This window comes from Macaca thibetana, chromosome 5 (genome assembly GCF_024542745.1).
Source record: "Macaca thibetana thibetana isolate TM-01 chromosome 5, ASM2454274v1, whole genome shotgun sequence".
NCBI classification, from domain to species: Eukaryota; Metazoa; Chordata; class Mammalia; order Primates; family Cercopithecidae; genus Macaca; species Macaca thibetana.
This window is the reverse complement of record NC_065582.1, coordinates 13,770,414-13,795,593: the sequence shown is the minus strand read 5'-3', so window position 1 is coordinate 13,795,593 and position 25,180 is coordinate 13,770,414. Positions and strand designations below refer to the sequence as shown.

Sequence of the window (25,180 nt, the reverse complement as noted above, 5' to 3'; positions counted from 1 at the left end):
TGCTACCACATTCCAGGGTCTCCAGCTTACAGACAGCCTGTCGCCGGACTTATCAGCCTCCAGTCATGTGAGCCCATTCCCCTAATAAATCTCCTCTCATTTATCTACATCTTTCTCTGTCTATCTATCTATCTATCTATCTATCTATCTATCTATCTATCTATCTATCTATCTATCTATCTATCTATCTATCTATCTATCTATCTATCTATCTATCTATCTATCTATCTATCTATCTATCTATCTCTATCACCTATTTGTTCCATCTCTCTGGATAACCCTGACTAATACACCTAACAGAGAAGAGGAGAATTAGGGTCACCAGAGCAGCCACAAAAAAGTTCTTTTCATGGTTTTTCACAATGAACCCCTCCTCTCAATTTTGTTTTGTCCTTTTAGCAGGAATAGCAGCTTGAATGCCCACCTCACCACACTCCCAGCTCCTTCTACTATATCCTGTGGTCCCCCCACCTCAGCTTGCCCAGACTCTGCGGTGTAGGGGCTGCAACATGTTGCCATGGAGGGCAAGTAGCTGAGCCCCATGTCTGAAGTGAAGCATGAGCACTGCTTCTGCACCCAAGCTCTCCTGAGTGATTCTCAACAGTGTCCTAGTGGTTAAGCATTCTATTGCCTGTTGCTATAAAATGGGTATCATCATTGTGATAAGGAAGGACCTCCAAGGCAGCTCATTATCTCCCCCGCAGTAAAATCACTCTGCATAAACCAAAAGGCAAAACAAAGAAGACAATGCATGGTCATGCCAGTCAGGCCTAGGAGCATCAGCTCTGGAGTTAGACCATACGACTCTCTAAATCATTACATTTCATCTAGATTTCATTTCCTCAAGTTGAAGATGGAAATAATAATTGTATATACCTCAAGGAGATATGAGAAACTAAATCAGATAATATACATTGCACTTAGACTAGCATATGCACATAGTAAACACCATTCAACATTACCTGCTATTACCATTACTTGTAAGTCAACATAGAGAAGAGAAACTATGCCTGCTCTCCCGTAGGATTTGTATTTCTGAGAAAATTCTGTAATATTACCAGACACAAAGGGATTGATAACTGGTAAATGACTTCTGCCCTCTGCACCAGGCTGGAGTAACAATCTTAACATTGAGAAAAACCAACTTATTTAATGATAACCTGATTGCCTAAATAAAAGCAGAGAATGCTTGCACAGTCCTCACCATACGCCAGGTCCTGCCCTGGTTGCTGGGCATAAATTTACTTGTTTTATCCTCACCCTGATCCTTTGAGGTGGGCGCTATTATTATCTCTGTTTTCCAGGTGAAGAAACTGTGACACGCAGAAGTTAAATAACTTGCCTAAGGTCACATAGCTAGAAAGGGGTGGATGTAAAATTGAAACTGCAGCCTCCTACCTGCAGTGACAATACTTTTCACTTGTTGAGAGATAGTGATCCTATCTCTCAATACACACACACTCTTACGCACAGAGTATGTGAAACATTTTAGCCAATGGTAACAGCATACATCTCTCTGAGACATTTTGTTCCTGTCATTGATTTCATTACTATATTTTTCCTTCTAACACCCCCTCCAAAATAAAACCCTTCAATCTAAATAGAAGTTTTATTTCATTGTATTCTTAGTAAACGTAGGCTGTTGCTTGACAAGATAAAGTTTACTGAAACAAGATACCATAGCAATAGTAAAGGAACGTTGTAATCCATGCTAAATTGTAAGTAAACAAATTAGGGAGGCAAAGGCTCACTTTGATTCTAAGTTTTAGCAAGATCTTTTTAATTTAGTGGGTTGAAAATTAAAAGTACTTTTCTCATTCTTGGGTTCTGTTTCTTAGATAGTCAGGGAATTTCTATTGTCTACACAGTCTTTATTAATCATCTCTTATTATTTTAAAATATAATCTGTTTCATTCTGATTCCTTTTCAGCAAATTTATTCTACTCCCTGATTTCAATAGAAAAAAAGACAATGACAATTAAGTCTTATCACGTATTTATAAGAAGAAAAGCAATTCCTGGAGTATGTCCCTGAAATGATAGAACTCCCAGCCAGTTTCTTGCATTGGTGTTTATCCTGAATTACAGAATAACAATAATTGAGGTTTACAATTAAAGATGTTACAACTCCCAAAAGAAGACTAATGTATACTTTCTCTCTCAATAACAGATATAAGTTTCCATCTAGTGTTATTTCTCACTTATCTAGAAAAGTTAGTAAGCCAGACACATAATTCTTTTGAGTTTTCATTTGCAACAAGTTACTGTGATTAGCCATACTGTGTATTACTTCTTTCTACTGTGTGACAGCTGTATTCTATATTCAAGGCAGAATTGCAATAATGCACACCAATAAATATTTTTTGGTAGGCCAAAAATTGGTGGCAAAGTAATAACTTATACGAAATTGGAACATTATATTATCATTAGGTAAAATGCAAACGTCATCATCACAAATAATGTTCTTTTGGGGAAAGCATTTTGCCAGTTCCAGCTTCTAAGATGAAATCTGATGCTTTAAAAATCGTAGGCCTCTGTTTGTATCATCATTAAACAACATGATTGCAGAACGAAATTCTGCAGAGCTTCAGAACATATATCAATTTTTTGTGAATACTTAAATATTTAAGAAAATATGAAAATTATAATACTAACTTTGCAAATAGATTGCATATGTGAAGCCACTTTGTTCAGTTTAATCAGCAAAGCAATAATAAATCCATAAAAATTTTAGTAATCAATGCCTAAATGTGTTTAGATTTAAATAATCACTCATAATATTTATAATGATCAGTCTCTCTCTTGTATAATAGTATATTTAATTATCCTTAATTTATCTCTTAAACACAGGTGGTGAATTATATGGTGTCGACCCATTATCCCTGCCTATTTTTCCACTGTCACTAGCTAACAGGACAATTAACCAGATGTTGTTGGGAATGGTAAAGGCCTAGAGACGTGGCCTTTGGGATTCATTCTGGAATCATTCCTTTCTAGTATATTACGATGGCCTTTAAGGGGAAGTAAAGCTAACAATATTTGTAGCTGAAGGGTACTTGATGTTTCTTCCAGCCAGCTCTTCTCCCTTGCATACTAATGTGTTTGTTCATCAAAATGATTGTATTAGTCTTCTGAACAATTTCAGCATTACTTGCTGGGATTGAGAGAGAGAGAGAGAGAGAGAGAGAGAGAGAGAGAGAGAGAGAGAAAGGAAAGGATTATTTAGAAAGCAGGCCACATCAGGGACAAAATAAATGTCAGTCTCCAAATCCCATCCCCCAGTTTCCCCCCAGGCTGTCACTTAGCTTTCTGGCCCCACTGCCATTTTCTTTATCATCCAAACTTAAGTCCATCAAGATGAGGAGAGGAAAAGAAAAAAAAAAAACTGAAGCGAGATATTATGTATGTGCACTTGCTATTATTTCTATTAATAGGACCTCCTTTGGCATGAAAAAGTTGAATGTCATCGTCATCCTCAGAAACGAGTTTTGAATGTTGGATGAGGGAGCCCTTGGCCCATCTTGCAAGAATGAAGCACATGCTATCATTTCATGAACTGAGCTCTGCCCACCTGCAAAGGACCTTGCAATCTCTCACTGTTCCTTGAAGAAGGGGGATGGGAGTGGAGAGCAGAAGGAGAAGAAGAAAATAGAGAGTAGGAGGAAGTGAGAAATGGGATCAAGTGTAGGAAAAAGGCTGTGGGGCTGGGCAGGCCTGGATTGGCACCCCAGCTTAGGACAGTAGCCTTTATAAAGTCATCTAACCTCCCTGAGGTTTTGTTTCCTCATCAAATGAGAAAAGCACAATCCATGAAGCAGGATTGAGGGAGGATTAGAAACGAGCATGTTAAGTGCCTGCTCTCTAAATGCACAATAAATAATAACTAGCATTATTGGCTAAACATAAGCTGGTAAATGGGGGAGATTTTAATATGAGTTTTAGGGAACAATATTTCCTCCCAAGATAGGGAAACTCAAGTAATAAATAACATCATTTATTGACTAAAATATTTTTCTGCACTGTCACCTTAATTAAATGACATAAAACAATTGAGTGATTTATAAATATATATAAGCCAACAACCAACAGCTGCTGTTACATTTTTTTCTTTCTGAAATGAGAAACAAAAAATGAAGCTGTATCAATCTATTACAGAAGTAATTTCTGGAACATGTATACCACTCAATGAAAACGAATCTTACTTGTTTTGAACTGTGTATTTATTTCCCTGTAATTTATTTTCTTATAATTCCTTAGAAGAATTTATGTAATTAATCTAATAACATATGAGAATCAAAGGTACTACAATGTATATCACCTTCCAATTTCTGTATGAACTAAGTTTTCACACCTTGTTTTTCCCCTTCAAAATCTGAAATTTAGTAACTACAGATTTCTATTCAAATATATTTAATATTAAATATCTTATCTTTCAATATCAATATGCTTTATATCAGAGAGATTTATGAGCCATCTCAAGACCAAACAAGATATAAATATCTTTATGTACAGCTACTTACTACTTTTATAATTGTGTTAGACTTTCATTGAGTGTCTAAGATAAAAGCAATGCAACCCTTACTTTAAAAAATGTGTAATTAAACTCTTTAGGATAAATTATTCAGTGTGAAATTGTTTTATAAAGTGTCTGTAACTTTCATCATGCTAATCAAATTCCTAGTTATTCTCTCTCTGTAGCTACACAGGAGGTGGCTCTGACTATATTTAGAAGCAACTCTTGTTCCCAGACATCTGGTATATAATTTACAGGGAGAGAGCCTGCCCTGTTTTGTAAACACCACATTGCTAGAGAAAAACACTCACGTTTTTATATCTATGCGATTTTGTAAGGTTTGATACCATACCTAAATCACCATCTCCCCATGGTACTTCACACCAGCCACTGTCGAGGTAAATCCGACTCATGCTTTTTTTTTTTTTTTTAATCAGCAAGAAAAGAAAAAATCACTTGTCATTTGCTAGTTCTGTTCGGCCATTTTAAGGAGCTCCAAGCTCCTTGTAATATGACCGTCAGCCTCCAAAAAGAAAAAAGCTGTTGAAAAGGTGATTTATTTTCAAAATTGCTTTTTCTTATTGATCACTCCTCTTTACTTGAGAAATTTCTGGTCCTAACTTATTTTTTCTCCTTACAACATGTGCCCTGAATTGAAATAAAAGCACTACAATTAGACCTCTGTCCATGGCCATGGAAAAACCGTATTATTATTAAAAATGTCTTTGTGGCCGGGGCCGATGGCTTATGCCTGTAATCCCAGCTGCTCTGGAGTCTGAGGCTGAAGGATCACTTGAGCCCAGGAGTTTGAGATCAGCCTGGGCAACATCGTGAGAGAACTTGTGTCTGCAAAAAAAAAAAAAAAAGAAAAGTAAATTTAAAAAATTATCTGGGCACGGTGGTGTGTCCCTGTAAGTCCCAGCTACTAGGGAAGTCCTAAGATGAGAGGATTGCTAGAGCCTGAGTTTGAGGCTGCAGTGAGCTGTGTTCCTAATACTGCACTCCAGCTTGGGCAACAGAGTGAGACCATGTCTCAAAATAAAACAAAACAAATAAACAAAAAAGCCTTTACCTGCTCCCAATCTTAGAACATCCCATCAGCAGAAGCAGGATGTGGACTCAATAGAGAGCAGGCTTAGCGATGGTGCAGAGTTTAGCCACACCCGCTCTTCCTCAGTGTTCTCAAAATAGGAAAATAAGGGAATTAATTATAAGGAGAGGGAATAAGCAATGACATTTTCATATAACATTTTCATTTCAGTAAAAAATGGCAATACCTTTTTTAGATCTCTTACTATACATAATATATATATATATATATATATTTTTAGATGGAGTTTCGCTCCTGTCGCCCAGGCTGGAGTGCAATGGCGCAATCTTGGCTCACTGCAACCTTCAACTCCCGGGTTCCAGTGATTCCCCTGCCTCAGCCACACAAGTAGCTAGGATTACAGACATGCGCCACCACACCGGTCTAATTTTTGTATTTTTAGTAGAGATGGGGGTTTCACCACGTTAGTCAGCCTGGTCTCAAACTCCTGACCTCAGATGATCTACCCACCTCGGCCTCCCAAAGTGCTGGAATTACAGGTGTGAGCCACCGAGCCCAGCCCCTGTAAAATATTAAACCAACAAGCGTCTTCACAATGGAGGTGGATTTACCATGAAGCCAGTGAAACCCCTAATCTGCACAGACTCCCCTTCTAAGACTCTGTCCCTAATTTCATGTTACTTTTTTTAAAGGAGCCCCTAAAGTGTATACAGTATAAGCTTCAGACTGGACAACATCTAGCCCATCTCTACTCACAAGTTTATAAGCAAATAAAAAATCACCAGGCATTTACTAGCCTTTATTGTATCTTTTCAGACAACCACAGAGCCACAGAAATCCTTGAAACATGGTTTCAAGGGAAATAATGTCTGGCATTTCAATGCATTTCTAAAAGCCAACGTCTTTATCTTAAGACTAGCTATTCCTTTTTCACTTCTCTGTTGGTTTAACCAGTATTATCATTTCCCTCCATCACCTGGTAATAATCATACGGTCTCAAATTGAAGCACAATAATTTTCAAGCTACCAGTTTTCTCAGTTAACTATTACTGATCACTGGTGCCATGGATAGAGAGTGCTGGATTTAAGTATAAGATAGACCTGAGTTCAAATTCCAGCATAGATATTCACTAGTTATGTGACCTTTGGCAGTTAACATCTTGAAACTCAGTTTTCTCAACTGTAAAAACAAGGGTGATTCTGCCTACCTAATTGAATTGTAATGAATGTAAAGTACTTAGCACAGTACTAAATGCATTTGAAACATCACAAATACAGTCCAAATTTCATCTTAAACAATTACTTTCATATATCTTCCCTATCAGCTTTTAACTACATCTTCCAAACAGAAGGAAGGATAACTTATTTAAGATAATGATGCTTTATCTCATTTTATTCCTCTTGCCTATATATCCGTAGGAGATATTTTTATCTCCTATTTAGAAATCTCAATACATTTCTAAAAGCCAACACCTTTCTCTTACGATTAGCTATTCTTTTTCATTTTTCTATTGGTTTAAACAGTGTTACCATTTCCCTCCATCACCTGGTAGTAATAATATGGTCTCAAATTTAAGCACAATAATTGTCAAGGAAACTCTATATTGAATGTTTCATATGCTTCTTCGAAAGGAGTCAGTTATATTTGGCCCAGTGTTTTTTTCTGTTGTTGTTGTGGTTTCTTTCCCCACCTTGAGTCCTCACCATCCAAGCTCAGTCTGGATCTATCTACACTTACTCTTGAGGAGCTCCCTATTAGTGCCATGAACATAAATATTATCCACATGTTGATTACCCCAATTTTAGGTTTGGCTATTCAGCTTCTCCACTTGAATATATAAATAGGTAATTCAACTTAACATGTCCCAAACTGAACCCTTGATTCATTACTCCTAACGTCTCCTGATCCGCAAATGGTAACTCCACTCATCCAGGTGCTTCAAGGCCAAAACCCTTTGCATAATCCTTAGTTTCTATTTCTCTCGACCGCCAGGCCCACACCAGGAAGTCATTTTGCCTCTATCATTTAAATGTATCCAAACTTTGTATCTCAACCTCCACCACTATACCCTAGTCCAAGCCACCATTATTCTCATCTGATGTATTGCAAAAGTCTCCTAACTACTCAGTGTGTTTCTGCCCATGCCCTTCCAGTAATCTTTACTAAACATGGGAGCCAAAGCAATCCTTTGGAAGCTAGAAAGAATCCAATGGCTTCCCTTCTCACCTGGAATAAAATCCAAAGCCTTTGTCATGACCTATGAACTCTCCAGGCTCTGATCTCGGGTTCTACGCACTTTTTCCTAGGCCCGTCATCCTCATCCAGCCATACTGGCCTCCTTGCTTTTCCTTACACAACCTTCTGTTTGCTCTTTCTGAAGTACTCCTTTCTGAGACACACATCACTTGTTCTCTGACTTTAGTGCTCCCTGAAATATCACCTTATCAGACAGGCCTTCTTGACAACCTTCTATTAAAAAGTCCTCCCTGTTCCTTCCCTAACATTCATTCTTTGTCTCCTTTCCCTGCTCTACTTTTCTTCTCAGCACTTATCACTAGAATGTTAGACCTTAGAAAGTGAGACTCAATTGATTTCATTCATTACCATACCCTCGATACCTAGCACATGAGTGAATGTTGCATGAATGATTGCTCAGAGTCACACGATCACACCCAAATTCATTAGAACCTTGTCTGAGCGGCCATATGGAGCTTTGTAATGAGGTTAAAATCAAGGGCTGTGAAAGGAGGCATATCTGAATTGGACTCCTGACTCTATCACATATTGGCTAACTCCGTTTCTTGACATTGCTAAGTTTCAGTTTCCTCATCTATAAAATGGGGGCAATCGTATTACATATTCTAGTGTTCTGAGGGTTACATGGACATGAGAAGTGTCTAACACAGTGTGTTCTTAAGAAAGTCAATGTTATTATTTCCATTGCATTAGGACATAGGGCAATTAAATGACTTGCCCCAAGTTATAAACAATAACTCACAAAGCCAGGAAGCAAACTTGGTTCTTTTGAACGTCCAGTTGAAATTTTAGGGTACAATATTCTTTTCAACCCTAGAACTCATAGGGCACTTGGTGGACTGTTAATCCACAAAGAGTCCATCATAAATATAACTAACTGACTACACAAGTGGAGAGTTATTTCAATAAAAGGAAGAACTGTGGAATTGTGTTTTCTATATTTTCATATAATAATATGTATATTTGAAATAATAGCAAAACACAGCAATACAGTACTATTAGCTGTAATGCCATATTGACTATAAAAGTTGTACATTAAATAAATGAAATTTAAAATACACAAGAAATCATAATGCTTGTTTCTAAATACAACCATTACAAACATTTTAGGTTGTATCTTTCCAACTTTTTTCTAAAAACACACATTTTTTAATCAAGATACAATCATACTGTTCATAATGTTTTTAACCGATTTGTTTCATTTAAGATATCTCATGGTCATTGTTCTATGTGAAAAAATATAGTTCTACCACAAGTGATTATGATAGATTGATATGTATTTAATCATATAGCTAGAGCATTATGTACGTATTTATTTAATACAATACATCTATCAAATGATGTTTAGGTGGCTTTTAGTTTTGGGAAATCAAACATTATTACTTATCTTTGTGAATAATTATCTGCTTAGGGTAAATTCCTAAAATTTTGACACATGCCATCAAATTACCTCCAGCAAGACTGATCCTATTTACATTCTCATTAATAGCACTGAGAAAATGTAAAGCTAAATCTAGTGAAAGTTTGCTAAGACTTGTCTTTTTTCTCCTTTTAAATCAAAGCATGGGGGCATTTTTTTTATTACATTTTTTTTTCTTCTTTTTTTAAGAGACAGAATCTTGCTCTGTCATCCAGACTGCATGGCAGTGATGTGATCAAGGCTCACTGCAGCCTTCAAATCAGGCTCAAGCAATCCTCCTGCCTCAGCCTTCCGAGTCACTGGAATAACAGGTATGTGCCACTGGGCCTGGCTCTATATTTTCAGTATATTTAAGCCATGTCAAAGAAAATTGTATACAAAATTAGATTTTTAACATAAAATAATAGCTTATTTTCAACTTCCTTTAGAGTCTCTATCTGCATTGAAGATACGTGAGATTCATCCAGGTGAATTAGTTTACTTAATTCTTTTTTTAATTTTTGCCATTGCCACAGTTCTATTATCTTGCTAATGCCTGTGATTTAGTGCATTGTTAGGTAATTTACCCTTCATTTAAGAAATGACGGGATTGTCTTTATTTCTGTAATAATTGCATTCTTTCTGGACTTTAAGGACCATGAAATGATGAGACTGTTTATTGCTGCTCTCCACCTCTAGCATAGTGCCTAGCACACAGTCAGCACTGGAGAGGCATTTGTTGGATTGTTGAATTGTCTTCTTTGTAGTCAACCACTTTTTTCCTTGCTGGTATATTTCTCAATTTTGTTGTTAATTATGTTTTTAAAAAGTAACAAAAAGGAAATGTGTATTGGGGTGGGGAGTAGGGATCCAGTTGCTTTCTCAATGTTTGAAATTATAGTGTTTTAATTTATTTGAAAATATGCTTTGTATGTTTGAAAAACATAATCATTTATAATAACATTCTTCGAGCTCTAGCTATTACATAGTAAATATAACTCTTACAATCTTGGGGGGCAGGAGTCATTTTATCTTGAATCTGCATTTTCAACACTTAATCACCTATCATACTGGTGTTCTACTGAAACTTATGCAAATGTATGCATATTCCTTTTTAAAAATAATTCCTCCTATTTGGTGCTGGGCTCATTCTCCTTTATATCTTTCATATTTTTCTATCATTATAATTAATGACTTCATGTCGGAACACTTTAAGGAAGTTGCTCTATTCATTTACTTGCCTAAATCATCCTCCTACTTGATGTCTAATTTACATGATTTAAAATTTCCAAATTGCCTGTAAACAGTCTTTTCCTGCTTAATAGCATCTTTCCTTGTTTCCACACCAACTTAGAAACACCTGCTGAAACAGAAAGGTAAACAAGCCAGAGGCTAAGAGTTTGCAGTCGTGTTTAATATACAGTCATAAAAATGAGGCAGCCGATGCAGTTTCCATACACGAAAAGGCGAGAATACAGAGCAGTCCTTTGCCATGCCATACATGTACATTTCAATCCACATTCTGAAAAGCACCCGCAGTTTAAAGTTAGTATTTGCAAAGCAGGCCAATATGGTTTATTTCAGGACACCGACAGATTTGAAATGGCTGCCATACTAACCTTGACTGGTCAGAATACCCCAGCTAGCTTTTCGTTTAGAAGAACATTCCTCTCTACTCACTAGCCTTCTTTTCGTGAGGACCTGCTTAATGTAGTTCATTTCAACAGCAATATCTGCGGACATAGTTTGGTTGACGTGTTTTGTCTGTGACAGCCAGGTGTCATAACTGCAAGTGTTCTAGCAAGAGGAAATATCAGTGTCTGGATTTCTAACTATTTTTTCCTTCCCTTCAGACTTTCACAGAGGTTCCTGTGTGCTAACCTGAGAATGTCTTCAAAATTGAACTCTATTCATAAGCACTTGGAGCAGGGCTGGTAGGTGCAATGTGGGGGATGGGCCAGAAATGCTGGAGCATTTTCTATTTTTAAAGCAGAGACATGCTGCAGCCGGAAGTCTTTAACTGTTTGTGTGATATAGAAAGTAAAAAGTGAGTATAATTGCTTTTCCTAGTCGAAACAGGATAGAAATTAGTTCTATCGTTAAAAGATAAAAGCCTGTTTAAATAACCTACAAATCAATCAAATGTAAAATTGCCTGTTGATAATGACTGCAGACAGAATATTGCAGTCAGAAAGTTCAGGAGTGATCAGTGACTAGGTTAGCCTTTCTCCTTCATCCTCACATGCAAGTATGAGATGTGCATTAGGGCTGATGTGCATTAGGGCTGGGCACGGTGGCTCACGCCTGTAATCCCAGCACTTTGGGAAGCCGAGGCAGGCAGAGCACCTGAGGTCAGGGGTTAGAGACCAGCCTGGCCAACGTGGTGAAACCCCGTCTCTACTAAAAATACAAAAATTAGCTGGACTTGGGGATAGGGCGCCTGTAGTCCCAGCTACTCGGAAGGCTGAGGCAGGAGAATCACTTGAACCTGGGAGGCAGAGATCGCGCCACTGCACTGCAGCCTGAGTGACAGAGGGAGACTCCGTCTGAAAAAAAATAAATAAAATAAAAAGCGCGTTACGGTCAGCTGGTAGCCAGCTCATGTTTTCATTTTGCAAGGATCTAAGTTTAGAATTGGCTTCAGTACAAAATCACAGTCCTCTTATTTATATAGGCACAGCTCACTATTGTGATTTTTCTAGAGGTCATTTCTAAATCAAAAGACGTCAGCAGTCAATTTAAATACAGCTGAGATTGTTCACCCTAAAAGGCAGAGGAAAGGGTAGTTGGCAAGATGAGAGGAAAAACCAAACATGTGCCTGGTATTTTTTGCTGGCCTATAAAGTTGAAAAAGGCACACAGTCTATGATGGAATCAAGAGCAGTGACCGAACTATGATAGGACTCCAAGGATTAAGTGAGCTGGTGATCACATTACAGAGTATTAACATACTGAAGTCTGTCTTGCTGAAATATGGTGACAGATTCTGTTATCTGTCTTTTTTCATCAGCATTTTTAAGGCTCTACCTTCTTCTGGTATATAAAAGGAAAAAGAATTACTGGGGATATTGTCTTCATGTAACAAGCAAGAGAAAAAAATTATGACGATAATTCTTTCCTAGGTACTAACCTATTGACATTTGCTGCCATATTACATTGCCAATGTTTACCTCAAGTTATCACTAATGAATACCATGCATATCTTTTCCTTATCTTGAATTAAGTTCTAATCCTACCAGCTGTTTGTGTGACCTGGGGCAAGTAGCTTAATGACACCAAAGTTTCCTTCTCTATAAAATGAGGAGCTTGGATGTGACCAGATTCTATGACTAACACACAAAGGGTAAGAGAGTGCGTGAGCTGTAGACATATTATATGACCACAGAAGAGGCCAGATACTCCCAATGAAACTGAAACTCAGAGCCAGCTTGGCCCAGGCTATTTGTATGGGCGGCACATTACTAGGTGAAGTTAGAAAAGACTGAAGGGGTCTATTCAGTCCAGCATATTTACATGAAGCAACTGTCATTCCCCACTGGCTCTTTGTCACCTGGTTTGTACTCATAAGGGGAGTACGGTAATCTACACAAACCATACAGTAAAAGTAAATTTTAATTTTTGTTTAAAATTAAATTAAAATTTTCAATTTTAAGCTTATGCTCATTATTCTGTAACAACAAAAGCTTTATGCTTTTGAATAATGCATATTCCTACAGAATGCATAATAATGCATAATAATATTCCTACAGAATAAATGTAGGAAGTTTTATCATAAGTATTGTGGCAATTTTTGTTTTATCATCAGTACCGTGACAATGTTTGTTCTGAAAACACTTTTAGACACCGTGAATTATAATGATCTGTTTCTATGTCTGTCTCCCCCACTGGGTTGTGCACTCTGATCACAGAAACTGAGTCTATACAGCTGTTGTTGCACAGGTCTAAGTACTGTATCTCTTAGGCCATGTGCACTAGAAGAGTTGTTAAAGAGTAATTCGAACATGGAATTTCCTAGAATGCTTTAAGAAGGCTTTCTGTAGTCCTTAATGGTAGTAAACAGATTTCCAGGGCAGTGGGGAGAAAAGAAGCCAATGGATTTGAGCATAACTCACACTTACTGAACTGGGAGATGTGCTGGGCTTCAGGAGAAGCCTTAGTCCGTTCAGGAGAAGCCTTAGTCCGTTCAGGAGAAGCCTTAGTCCTCAAATCAATCAAATGTAAAATTGTCTGTTGATAATGACTGCAGACAGAATATTGCAACAAAGCTCAATTTGTGGACTAAGGAGAACCTATCAATACTTAATTCTTTTAAAAATTTTAAATGGATCAAAAGCAAAAGTAATTTTTAAAAATGACTCCATGGAATTGGAAGAAAATGGTATGTGGTTAATTCACTAGAAAATGACAAGGAACAGAAGAGTGAATAGACTGAGTGTCCTCAGTGTATGTTCTGTGTGCTCAGCTGTATGGATTCATTAAAAATAAATGCACAGTGAGTGAACGTGTTAGGGACAGAATTGTTTAAATGCTGGATAGCTATGATTGTACGTATAAGAGAGCACTGCGAAATCTCGAGATATCTAGAAGAACATTAAGCCCTATGAGTGGGCAGAAGTTTTAAAGAGAGCCAGTATCAGATAAAACACTAGGAAAATAATAAGAATTACATTCTATAGAAGATAATGGACTCTGAATTATTATGGCTCAGAAAAAGCGTCTAAGATATACCATAGATGAGGGATGGCCTAATGTTACTACCGACAAGGACTAAAATAAAATGTTAAACCTTGTAGGATATGAAACAAAGGCAATTCTATCTACCCACCTCAGCCTCCCAAAGTGCTGGGATTACAGGGACTATTCTATTTCCATTTTAACCATTGCTAATGTCCCTGAAAGCACGGGGACCTGTGTCTGGTTTGGTCACTAATCCTCAGTGGGAAAGTGATGTTTAAGCTGGAAAAGTTTCAAAGAAGGGCACCGGAAACCGTCGAAGACATGAAGACACTTCTGTAGCCGAGAAATCTTAAAACTTTTAGATGTTTCAAACTAGAAATTTGAAATCTAAGAGGCGTTAGGACAGAAAGCTACATAATTATGGAAGGCGTAGTTAAAAGTGAATAAACGTTTTCAAGAAATTCTGAAAAACTGGAAAGCAAGATCACCTTCTGACAATTTTTAAAGCTAAAATATTGGGGACACAAATTTAGCTTTTCTGACTTACACAACCAATCACAAACTTAGAGAGCTCACTGCTTCCAAGAAGTGGTATTTAGACAAATTAACAAATGAGTGATCCACAGATATGGATTTTTGAGGGTGTATTCCTGAGTTTGGGAACTTAAAAGTAATTGTTACTCCACTGTCAGAAAAAGAACATCAGGATAAATATATTCCTGCCTGAATCTCGGTTGGCAGTTTTCCCCATTTTTTACTACAAAAATTTCAAACATACATGCATATCCATACACAGTGTAAACAATTATCAACTTACAGTTAGTCTTGTTTCATCTATAACTCACCCACTCCCCCATGAAAACTCCTAGGATTATTTTGAAGCCAATCTCAGTATATAATTTCATCCATAAATAGTTTAGTATTATTTCTAAAAGATGAGTATTCTTCATAATTATAACCACAATATCATAATCACAAAAACAGCAATACCATAATATTAACAAATACAGGTTGATAATTTTTATTTTCTGAAGAGCAGCTCAGTTCACAAACTGCCTTCAATAATGATACGTAAGTTGATATAACTTTTAAGTCCTTTTATCTCAGGGCAAAAGTCTGTGATCATCTTTTTATTTCAGAATGTCTTTTTAAAAGTGTAAGATTCCTATCCTTAGAAAAAATGAATGTTTACTCCAAAATTACTATTAAGGGCTCACTAAGTAAAAAATAAAACCTTCTCCTTAAATCATCACAAAGAAATTCTAAGGTTTTCTTTTACCTGTTAGTGCCAAATTTCCACCATTGCAAAGACGCATCTGGAACGAGCCATTATTCAGTTCTCAGAGGTTGTGTTGCTTTGGGTTTCTTTACAAGGCCATGCACTCATACAACCTTTAGGAGTCATATCTGAGCTCAGTTCTTGCTCCATTTTATTTTTTATTCTACTTTACTTAAACATGAGTACCTAAATCTGTTGGCCTAGTGATAGTGAGTGAGGGCAGATGAGGTCTGAGGGTAAGCCTGACATAAGCATCTTGGAAAAAAAATTGGGCAGTTGTTATCCAACAGTTAACCTTTGTTTCAAGGGTCATGCATTTCTTGTATAAAGGTTGCTGGGAAACTACAGATGTCAATCTTGTGGTGTGTGATGTCTCCTCTCCTACAGGAGAGAATGGAGTGGTTAGGACAGGTTACAAGGGTCTGAAAAAAATTACAATTAGAGAAAATATGGGTGGAAGTGAGTGATTGGGATTGAATGGTTAGGTAAAGGATACAACGCTCTGAAAAATCATAATTTGAGAAAATATGATTGAGATCATTACAAAACCACACATTTACCATCAGGGCCTAAATACTGTGGTGAACGATATTTTATCAGTATGTGTGTGTAAGGCTTTGAGAATAAATGTTATATAAGAAGGCCTTTTCAACTTTGTCAACTTTGATACAAGTAAAAACACTGTAAGCATAGTATAAAATCCAATTAAATATCGTTTAAAATAATAATGTCATATGGTTTCACGAAATATATTTTTATTATAGATCCTGAAACAAAATGATAAAGGGCTTCTGTTGAGGAAAATATATCTGTTCCCAATATCCAGGATATTGAACCAACAATAAACATTACTTTTCCTTTAGCTGTTACTTAAGGATGATTTCTATCCTACTCAAATGTTTGTCAATATTGAGAGCTAAAGGTTCTCAAAATGTTTAAAATATCTTGTGTAATGTTAGAAAAGGTATTCCTGCTTTGGGAATATTTTAAACTACACTGAATAAGATTGATGATTTTTTTAAGGCACAAATAATCCCTCCATGCAGAAATAAATAACAAAGTACAATTTTAATTCAAAATATCTAAATCCTTAAATCATGAGGGACCATCATAAACTGTACCAAGGTTTATTAATTTTTATTTGTGTAATGAATGAAGGAGGTGAAATGTCAGTCATTCATTTACCCATTCGCTCAATATGTATCAGGTGCCTAACATGTTTTATGTCCTGGGGACACACAGGTGAAAATAGTTGCTGCCCAGTTGAACCTTAAGCTCTTGGGAGACTTTTAGAATTGCGTGAACCTTAATCAAGCCACCCTCGTAAGCCTGAGAGTCAAAGGTTCTCAGAGTCATGACAAACTTAGCAAATTCCCATAGTTAGGTTGTAGGGATGGTCCCTTAACTGCTAACATTGTCCATAAAATATTTGATTTACATATCGTTTTCACTGATGGTAAATAAATTGTAGGTAGCACCCTAAAATAGTGAGTCCTAAAACAGAGGGCATGACTTTACTATAGACAGTACATTTTTATACTAAGATTTTTATGAAGCACAAAAGAATTCTGTGGAAAAGGAAAGCAAAAACAATTTTTGCTATTGTTATCCTTAACATGGTATCCTTGAAAGCCTTTGGTTGGCATGTGAACTGTGAAATTAACAAATTTTGGCCGGGTGTGGTGGCTCAGGCCTGTAATCTCAGTACTTTGGGAGGCTGAGTCAGGCAGATCACCTGAAGTCAAGAGTTTGAGACCAACCTGATCAACATGGTGAAACCCCATCTCTACTAAAAATACAAAAAGTAACTGGACAAGGTGGTACATGCCTGTCATCCCAGCTACTCAGGAGGCTGAGACATGCGAATCGCTTGAACCGGGAGGCAGAGGTTGCAGTGAGCTGAGATCATGCCACTGCACTCCAGCCTGAGCAACAGAGGAAGACTCGGTCTCAAAAAAACAAGACAATGACAACAAAACACAAAATTATTTCACGTCCTTGATATGAAAAATATTAAAAAGAAAGATGTCATTGCAAAGAAAAAAATTAAATAAGCAAAAATCTAACCAAAAATATTGATTCTATTTTTGAAAATAGGACTTGACCTTTCTGCAGATTTCTGCTGAATATACAATATTTATAAGAAAATATATACTTCCTAAAAATGCCAATTTTATTTGTAACCAAAATACACAGAAATAAAAGTAGCTCTCATTGATGTCACTTCTTACAAATTTCACTTGCATCAGCAGTTTACCTACATTTGATATAACAAATGACTTTACAGGAGAGCTATAAACAGAACTATTTATTCCCATATAGGATAGTTGTCAGGAGCCTCAGCCCTGCAATCATACTGCCAATGGTGGGTCCATATCCCAGCTCAGCCAAATATTAAATTTGTTACCTAAAAAAATTACTCAATCTCTTTGTGCTTTAATTTCATTATCTGGAAAATAAGGTTAACAGTGGCACCTACTTCACAGAATTTGTGATGAATACATAACTGTAGAATTAGTACATGAATCAGAGCACCGCCTGGTACACAGCCAGTCCTCAGTTAATGTTAGCTTATGCATTATTCTTATCGGTGCTATAACGTAGATATAAATGCACCACGCATGCTTTCTTCTTCTAATCTTGTCTTTCTACTGACGGGTAAAGTTAAATAGCAAATTGAAAACTTACAACTCAAAAGCACCTTAGTTATTGGTAAACCCCACAAATGTTCATGGTTCATTGTTACTTGGTGCCTATGGTGTACACAAAACAGCATCTTGGCATACTAGAGTAAGTTTGCCCCTTTGTATGCAAAATAAAACAAAGAAGAAAACAAATAAAAGCAAGCAAACAAGCAAAAACAGCCCATGAAAATGAAACAACCACCAAAAAACCCCACAACCTGAAGAGCTGTGGACTCAAAAGACATTAAACCTATATCATGGGTGTGTCTACCCGTGGCAAAGAAATCAGTGCTGGTTGACATCATATAGTATAACAGACCAGCCATTTTCATATAACAGTCAAAAAATTTACAGAGGGAAAGTACTTAAAAGAGTAGAAATAAGAAAATTAAAGAATAACGGGTCTGGAAGAAGCCACAGATTTTGGAATAGTTTAAAGCAGCAGTACTCTGGAAGCATAGAACTCTCCAGAATAGCCTTCTCAACGGTCCCTGGGTTCTCAAAGGTGTTGCCGATGGTGATGAAGCCAGATGACAGTCCCTAGGTGCAAGTTTCCTGGGTTGCTGGGTTGAATGAAGCACTTTTAAGTTTTTCCCTAGATTAATTCCAGATTAACAGACAAAGGATTTAGTACAGTTTTTGTTAGTTAGTTAGTTAGTTAGTTTGTTTTGAGACGGAGTGTCGCTCTGTCTCCCAGGCTGCAGTGCAGTGGCTCACTGCAAACTCCACCTCCTGGGTTCAAATGATTCTCCTGCCTCAGCCTCCTGAGTAGCTGAGATTACAGGCACGTGCCACCACGTATGGCTAATTTTTGTTATTTTTAGTAGAGACAGGGTTTCACCACGATGGCCAGGCTGGTCTGGAACTCCTAACCTCATGATCCGCCTGCCGCGGCCTCCCAAAAGTGCTGGGATTACAGGCGTGAGCCACCGCGCCTGGCCAGTACAGTTCTTAAATGTATCATAATGTACTATCATGTCTTATACTGAAAATGCCTTGATAAATTAAATTGTGATTACCCCAAGGTTTTCAGATGTTGATGTGAAAGTGTGTATAATTTAATCCATTACTTCATCATGTCAATGTCTCTCCAAATTTTCTTTGACAATGCCTATATTCCTTTATTTCCAATACCATCATACTTGAATCAAAGGCCTAGGCCAAGTTACCATTATAGTATTTCTATATAATGGTTATTAACTATAACTATAATAGTTATTATATATATAATATACATATATATATAAAAACTATATGTATAATGGTTTTTCTCTTCACATTCATTCTGGCCTTCCTCTAATCCATTCTTTCCTTATTCATTAGGTGATCTGTCTGAGATTTGCTTCAAAATAATCCCAAGGTAACTTTTTTTTTTTTTTTTTTTTTTTTTTTTTTGAGACGGAGTCTTGCTCTGTCACCCAGGCTGGAGTGCAGTGGCCGGATCTCAGCTCACTGCAAACTCCGCCTCCCGAGTTTACGCCATTCTCCTGCCTCAGCCTCCCGAGTAGCTGGGGCTACAGGCGCCCGCCACCTCGCCCGGCTATTTTTTTGTATTTTTTAGTAGAGACGGGGTTTCACCGTGTTAGCTGGGATCGTCTCTCGATCTCCTGACCTCGTGATCCGCCCATCTCGGCCTCCCAAAGTGCTGGGATTACAGGCTTGAGCCACCGCGCCCGGCCAATCCCAAGGTAACTTTTACAGGTTTGATTGGGTTCTACAAAAACAACTTTGTAGCTCCTAATAAAATATTATTTTTCTGCTCAATTAATGGGACAGGATGTTATTTAAAACAGGATACCTTACCACAACAGATTTCTTAGAAAGCTTATTTGCTGATCTTTTATTTAAGATTTTGCAGCTATATTCATGAGTGAGATTGACCTATAATATTCCTTCCTCGTAGTGACCTTTCATATTCTCGTAATGTATCAGTTAAGGTTTAATCACTCTGGATGTTACGGACCAAGAGATTTATTATACCAATTATACCTTCTACATTTGCAGAAGTTGATTAATAAGTTCCTGTGAGGCTGTTGTCTTTGTGTCTGATGTTGTGCTTAAAGTCAACATAGGTTGCCTGTCTGGCAGTCAGCAATAGAGCTGACTAAGAAATGGTCTGGGGAGAGCAAAGATTATCTCGAACTTATGGGGAAAAAAATCAGGAATGTGTCTGTCTATCACCATCTTTGTCCTCAATGATATAGATGACCTAAGGAGAAAAGGGTGGCCTTCACCACAAAACTACACATATACCTGGCCTGGGTTCTGGAAGGGTCAAGGGGAAGATCTGGCAAGACGAGCACAAGCTTTACCTCTGTATGTTGCTAAATGACCAGTGACATGTGCAAACACCCACGGCACCTGGTACCCTACACCAAAATTCAGAATCCCATTGGCAGCTTCCTCACACTGCCATCCAACTCTTACATTACCTTTTCTTCCAGCCAGTCTCACTCGGAACAACACAAAAAGGGAAACAGATCCAACATAACCAAGCTGACACAATACGGAGCCACCACAGATGGCAGGGTTAGTTATACTTCACTTCATGACAGGAGTTGGGGACTAGTCTCTTATTTTCTCTATTATTGTGGTTCACATACTAGAAATATTTCCACCTGTAATGCTTGGTAGAAGTCACTAGTAAAATAATCTGCTTTTGGAGTTCTTTTGAGGAATTTTAAAAACTACTTATACATATACATATTTGAATTTACAACTATTTAAGTTCTGCCTTCTAAACTCAGCTTAGATCAGTTGTGTTATTTAGAAAATTGTCCACTTTGTCTTAATATTCAAAATTATTGGCATTATGTTGTTATATAATAATCACTTATTGTAAACATCTCAGTGATATCTGCTATTATATTATCTTCCTAAATCCAGCTGTTATTTTACAATGACAAGTTTGGACAAGGTTTACTAATCATACTAGTCCTTCAAAGAACCATCCTTTGGCTTTGTTGATTCTTCCTGTCTTCATTTTTCACCTTATTAATTTCTGCTTGCAGCTTTCTTATTTTCTTCATCAATTTGTGGAAAGTGATTGTTTTATTCTTTACATAATTTTGATTTCTTGACCTATGAGTTACTTTAATATCTTTTCTTAACTTCCGAATAAATGTTTTTTTCTAATTACATTTTGTTAATGATTTCCCCATTAAAATTACTGAGGCCAGTTATATGTTCCAAATCAGAGGTCAGCAAATTATGGCTCATGGACCAAATTTAGCCTATCACCTGTTTTTGTAAATAAAAGTTTTATTGTAACAGAACTAAACTCAATTGTTTGTATATTATCTCTATTTTCTTTTACATAACATCTGCAAAATTGAGACTGTTCTCAACTAGTCCCACAAAGTTGACCCAGGAGACTAAAATATTTACTCATTAATTTTTTACAGGAAAAGTTTGTCAACCTCTGGACTTTATAATATTAGAAATTTAAAATTTACTGAGACATGCTTTATGGTCCTGTGTATACTGAACTTTTACAAATGTTCAAAACGTCCATGAAAAGAATGAGGATATGAAGTTCCATATATCAATTAGGTCTACCTTTTTAAATTATGCTACATGTTTATATAATGAGCATGTTTGTCCGCTTAACCAATCAATGACCAAAATGATTCGATTAAAATATTTTTCCTTAAAACTTAGGTCAATTTTTGAACTTTATATTTTAAAGCAATTATGTGAATAAGAATTGTTACAGCTTTTTAGTAAATTCAACCTCTTATCATTATATAGTGGCATCTAGTAGTTGTTTTCCTTTATTTTTACTTTTTATTTTTTTGGAGACAGGTCCCACTCTGTTGTTGCCCAGGCTGGAGTGCAGCAGTGCTATCTCGGCTCACAGCAACCTCCATCTCCCAGGTTCAAATGATCCTCCCACCTCAGCCTCCCAAGTAGCTGGGATTACAGGCATGCGCCACCATGCCTGGCTAATTTTTTGTATTTTTAGTAGAGATGGGGTTTCACAATGTTGCCCAGGCTGGTCTCAAACCCCTGAGCTCAAGCAATCTGCCTGCCTCGACCTCCCAAAATGCTGGAATTATAGGCATGAGCCACCACACGGGCAGTTTTTTTGGTTCCTTAAAGTCTTATTTTTCTCGTATTAATACAGCAACAGCACTTTTAGTTGGCATTTCCCTTGGGCATATCTTTCTTGATCCTTTTATTTTCGACCTTTCTGAATCCTTACGTTTTAGGCAGGTCATTTCTAAAAATATGTTGCTGGATATTACAAAAATTCAATCTGAACATTGTAATCTTTTAACTGGAAAAACCATTCAATTTATAGCTATTTAATTGCTGATGTATTTTGGATTTATTTTTCCTACATTAGTTTTGTGCTTTGTATTTGACTCACCATTTCTATGTTTCTTTGCTCACTTTCTTTCGTTCTTTTAATTTTTTTTATAATCCCATATGTCCCGCTTCTACTCTGAATGATATATATTTATGATTTTCAAAACACTGTGCCTAAAATTTTTTTCAGACTCAAGCATTAAGGAGAGCTGGAATAAAATTATAGCCATAATCTTGTCTACAGAAGTGACATCTTTCAAGTATAAGTTTGGTGTGATACACACATCAAAGCACAAATTCATTGATGTACAGGGCATACCACATAAACCACATTTACATGCATAGCTACATACACCTATAGCACTGAATAAAAATACTGCTGTTTTTAATAGACCAATTACTGCTTCAATTTCTATGTATGATTTAAATCTGGAACAGCTGTTTGGAAACAGGACCTCACATGTAGTACAGGGAGGCACTGACTCTTCCTCTAACGGTGGCTATCTCTTTGATAAATCTCAATTTTATCCTACTACCAAGTGAAAATAGCCAAACTGTAAACAGTCATTTGAGTTAAGATGACCCAGGGGCTGGGCCTGGTGGTTCACACATGTAATCCTAATACTTTTGGAGACGGAGGAGGTGGGAGGATTGCTTGGGGCCAGTAGTTTGAGATCAGCCTGGACAATATAGCAAGACCCCCATCTCTACACACACACACACAAATTAAAAATTAGCTGGGCATGGTGACATGTGCCTGTAAACCCAGATACTCAGGATGTCGGGACTCATCCTGAGTAGCTGGGACTACAGGCACACTACAGGCTCAAGTCAGGAGGATCACTTGAGCCCAAAAGTTCAAGGCTGCAGTGAGCTATGATTGCACCACTGCACTGCCACCTCAGCAACAGAGACCCTATCTCAACAACAACAGCACCAATAACAAAAAAGATGACCCAGGCCTCACCTCAGCCACCACCCTCTTTATAATCTGTCCCCTAAACCCAGCTCTTCAGGAGTTTCCAGATAAACTTAATTATTCATTACCAGGAAGTGATGAGATACATTATGAAGCTATGCAAACATAATGAAACACAAAGAAATCCCCCATATTGACAAAGGGCTAATATCCAGAATCTACAAAGATCTTAAACAAATTTACGAGAAAAAAATCAAACAACCCCATCAAAAAGTGAGGAAAGGATATGAACAGACACTTTTCAAAAGAAGACATTTATGCAGCCAACAGACACATGAAAAAATGCTCGTCATCACTGGCCATCAGAGAAATCCAAATCAATCCCACAATGAGATACCATCTCACACCAGTTAGAATGGCAATCATTAAAAAGTCAGGAAACAACAGGTGCTGGAGAAGATGTGGAGAAATAGGAACACTTTTACACTGTTGGTGGGACTGTAAACCAGTTCAACCATTGTGGAAGACAGTGTGGCAATTCCTCAAGGATCTACATCTAGAAATACCATTTGACCCAGCCATCCCATTACTGGGTATATAACCAAAGGATTATAAATCATGCTACTATAAAGACACATGCACAGGTATGTTGATTGTGGCGCTATTCACAATAGCAAAGACTTGGAACCAACCCAAATGTCCGTCAATGATAAACTGGATTAAGGAAATGTGGCACATATACACCGTGGAATACTATGCAGCCATAAAAAAGGATGAGTTCGTGTCCTTTGTAGCGACATGGATGAAGCTGGAAACCATCATTCTAAGCTAACTATTGCAGGAACAGAAAACCAAACACCGCATGTTCTCACTCATAGGTGGGAATTGAACAGTGAGAACACTTGGACACAGGGTGGGGAGCATCACACACTGGGGCCTGTCGTGGGGTGGGCGGAGGGGGGAAGGATAGAACTAGCAGATACTCCTAATGTGAATGACGAGTTAATGGGTGCAGCACACCGACATTGCACATATATACATATGTAACAAACCTGCACGTTGTGCACATGTAGCCTAGAACTTAAAGTATATTTTAAAAAAATTACACAGATTAAAAAAAAAAGGAAATCCCCCATGTTGATCTTGGTGTAAAATTAGTAATGGTTATTTAACTTAGGCTAATTAGAACTTGCTGTGTTGCCATTAAAATATCAGAATTGGAAGAAGTGGGGGAAATGTTTTACTGTATTTAATTTTAACCGTAAGGAGAAAGGCTTTTACAGCTACTATAAGACTATTTATGGGTCAAGAGATAATAGGGAGAAAGGAAGAAGCATGCTATTCAACGAGATTTTCTGAGGCAATCTTCTATAAAGTTTTTTTTTTTAAATCTTATCTTAAGAAAAAGAAGAATCTTTCAGACCATCCATCAGATACATGCAGTGCATGTATTCAGGATGTAAGGAATGGACTCTGAAAGATAATTTCGTTTAAACCAGTGTCACAGCACTAGCCAGGACCACAGAGTACAAGTGTAGACAGTTCACACCACAGTGCAGTTGCTTATTTAGTGAGTTCAGGTGCTATGAACTGTTTCCCAGATATTAAAGCTGAAACATGAACTACACCAATAATGATATGGGGAATGCTTTCTAAAAAATGCATGTGCAAAGCAAACTCTCCTCCGTATACTGAATGTCCAGATGTGTGCACAGCTCAAAGTGAGAAACTTCCTTAAGAATGGTAAGGGGTAGCTACAAAAACAAAACAGAAACCTTCAGAAGGCATGATGGTTAATGACAGAATGTTGAAGGCTTTCCCTCTCAACTGAAAAACAAAAATGAACACTCCCTACCACCAATCTATTCAACATCGTACAGGACGTTTTAATCCATAGAATAAAGAAAGAAGAAGAAATACAAATGGTATAACATTTAGAAAGGAAACAAAACTCTCATTATTCACAAATAATATAACTTTCCACGTAAAAAATCCCTATAGAACCCATAGATTCCTATTAGAATTAATAAGAGAGCTTAGAAAAGTTCTTTGGTATGAAGTTAATATACAAAAATTAATGTATTTCTTTCT

General features: G+C 37.2%; 1 protein-coding gene across 3 annotated transcripts in view; it reads right to left on the bottom strand.

Moving 5' to 3' along the window:
• Nucleotides 1-25,180, bottom strand: part of ASB5 (ankyrin repeat and SOCS box containing 5) — a 66,453-nt gene that overhangs the window by 12,205 nt on the left and 29,068 nt on the right. The window contains exon 1 of one of the 3 annotated variants that reach the window (XM_050792550.1): nucleotides 15,176-15,690. The exons of 1 other annotated variant lie outside the window; for it this stretch is intronic. In XM_050792550.1, the coding sequence (XP_050648507.1) occupies nucleotides 15,176-15,212 (37 nt within the window). In that variant the 5' untranslated portion in view covers nucleotides 15,213-15,690. Of the gene's footprint in view, nucleotides 1-10,838; nucleotides 11,117-15,175; nucleotides 15,691-25,180 lie in introns of those variants that run through there. One more of the 3 variants, XM_050792549.1, reaches the window with a different exon arrangement.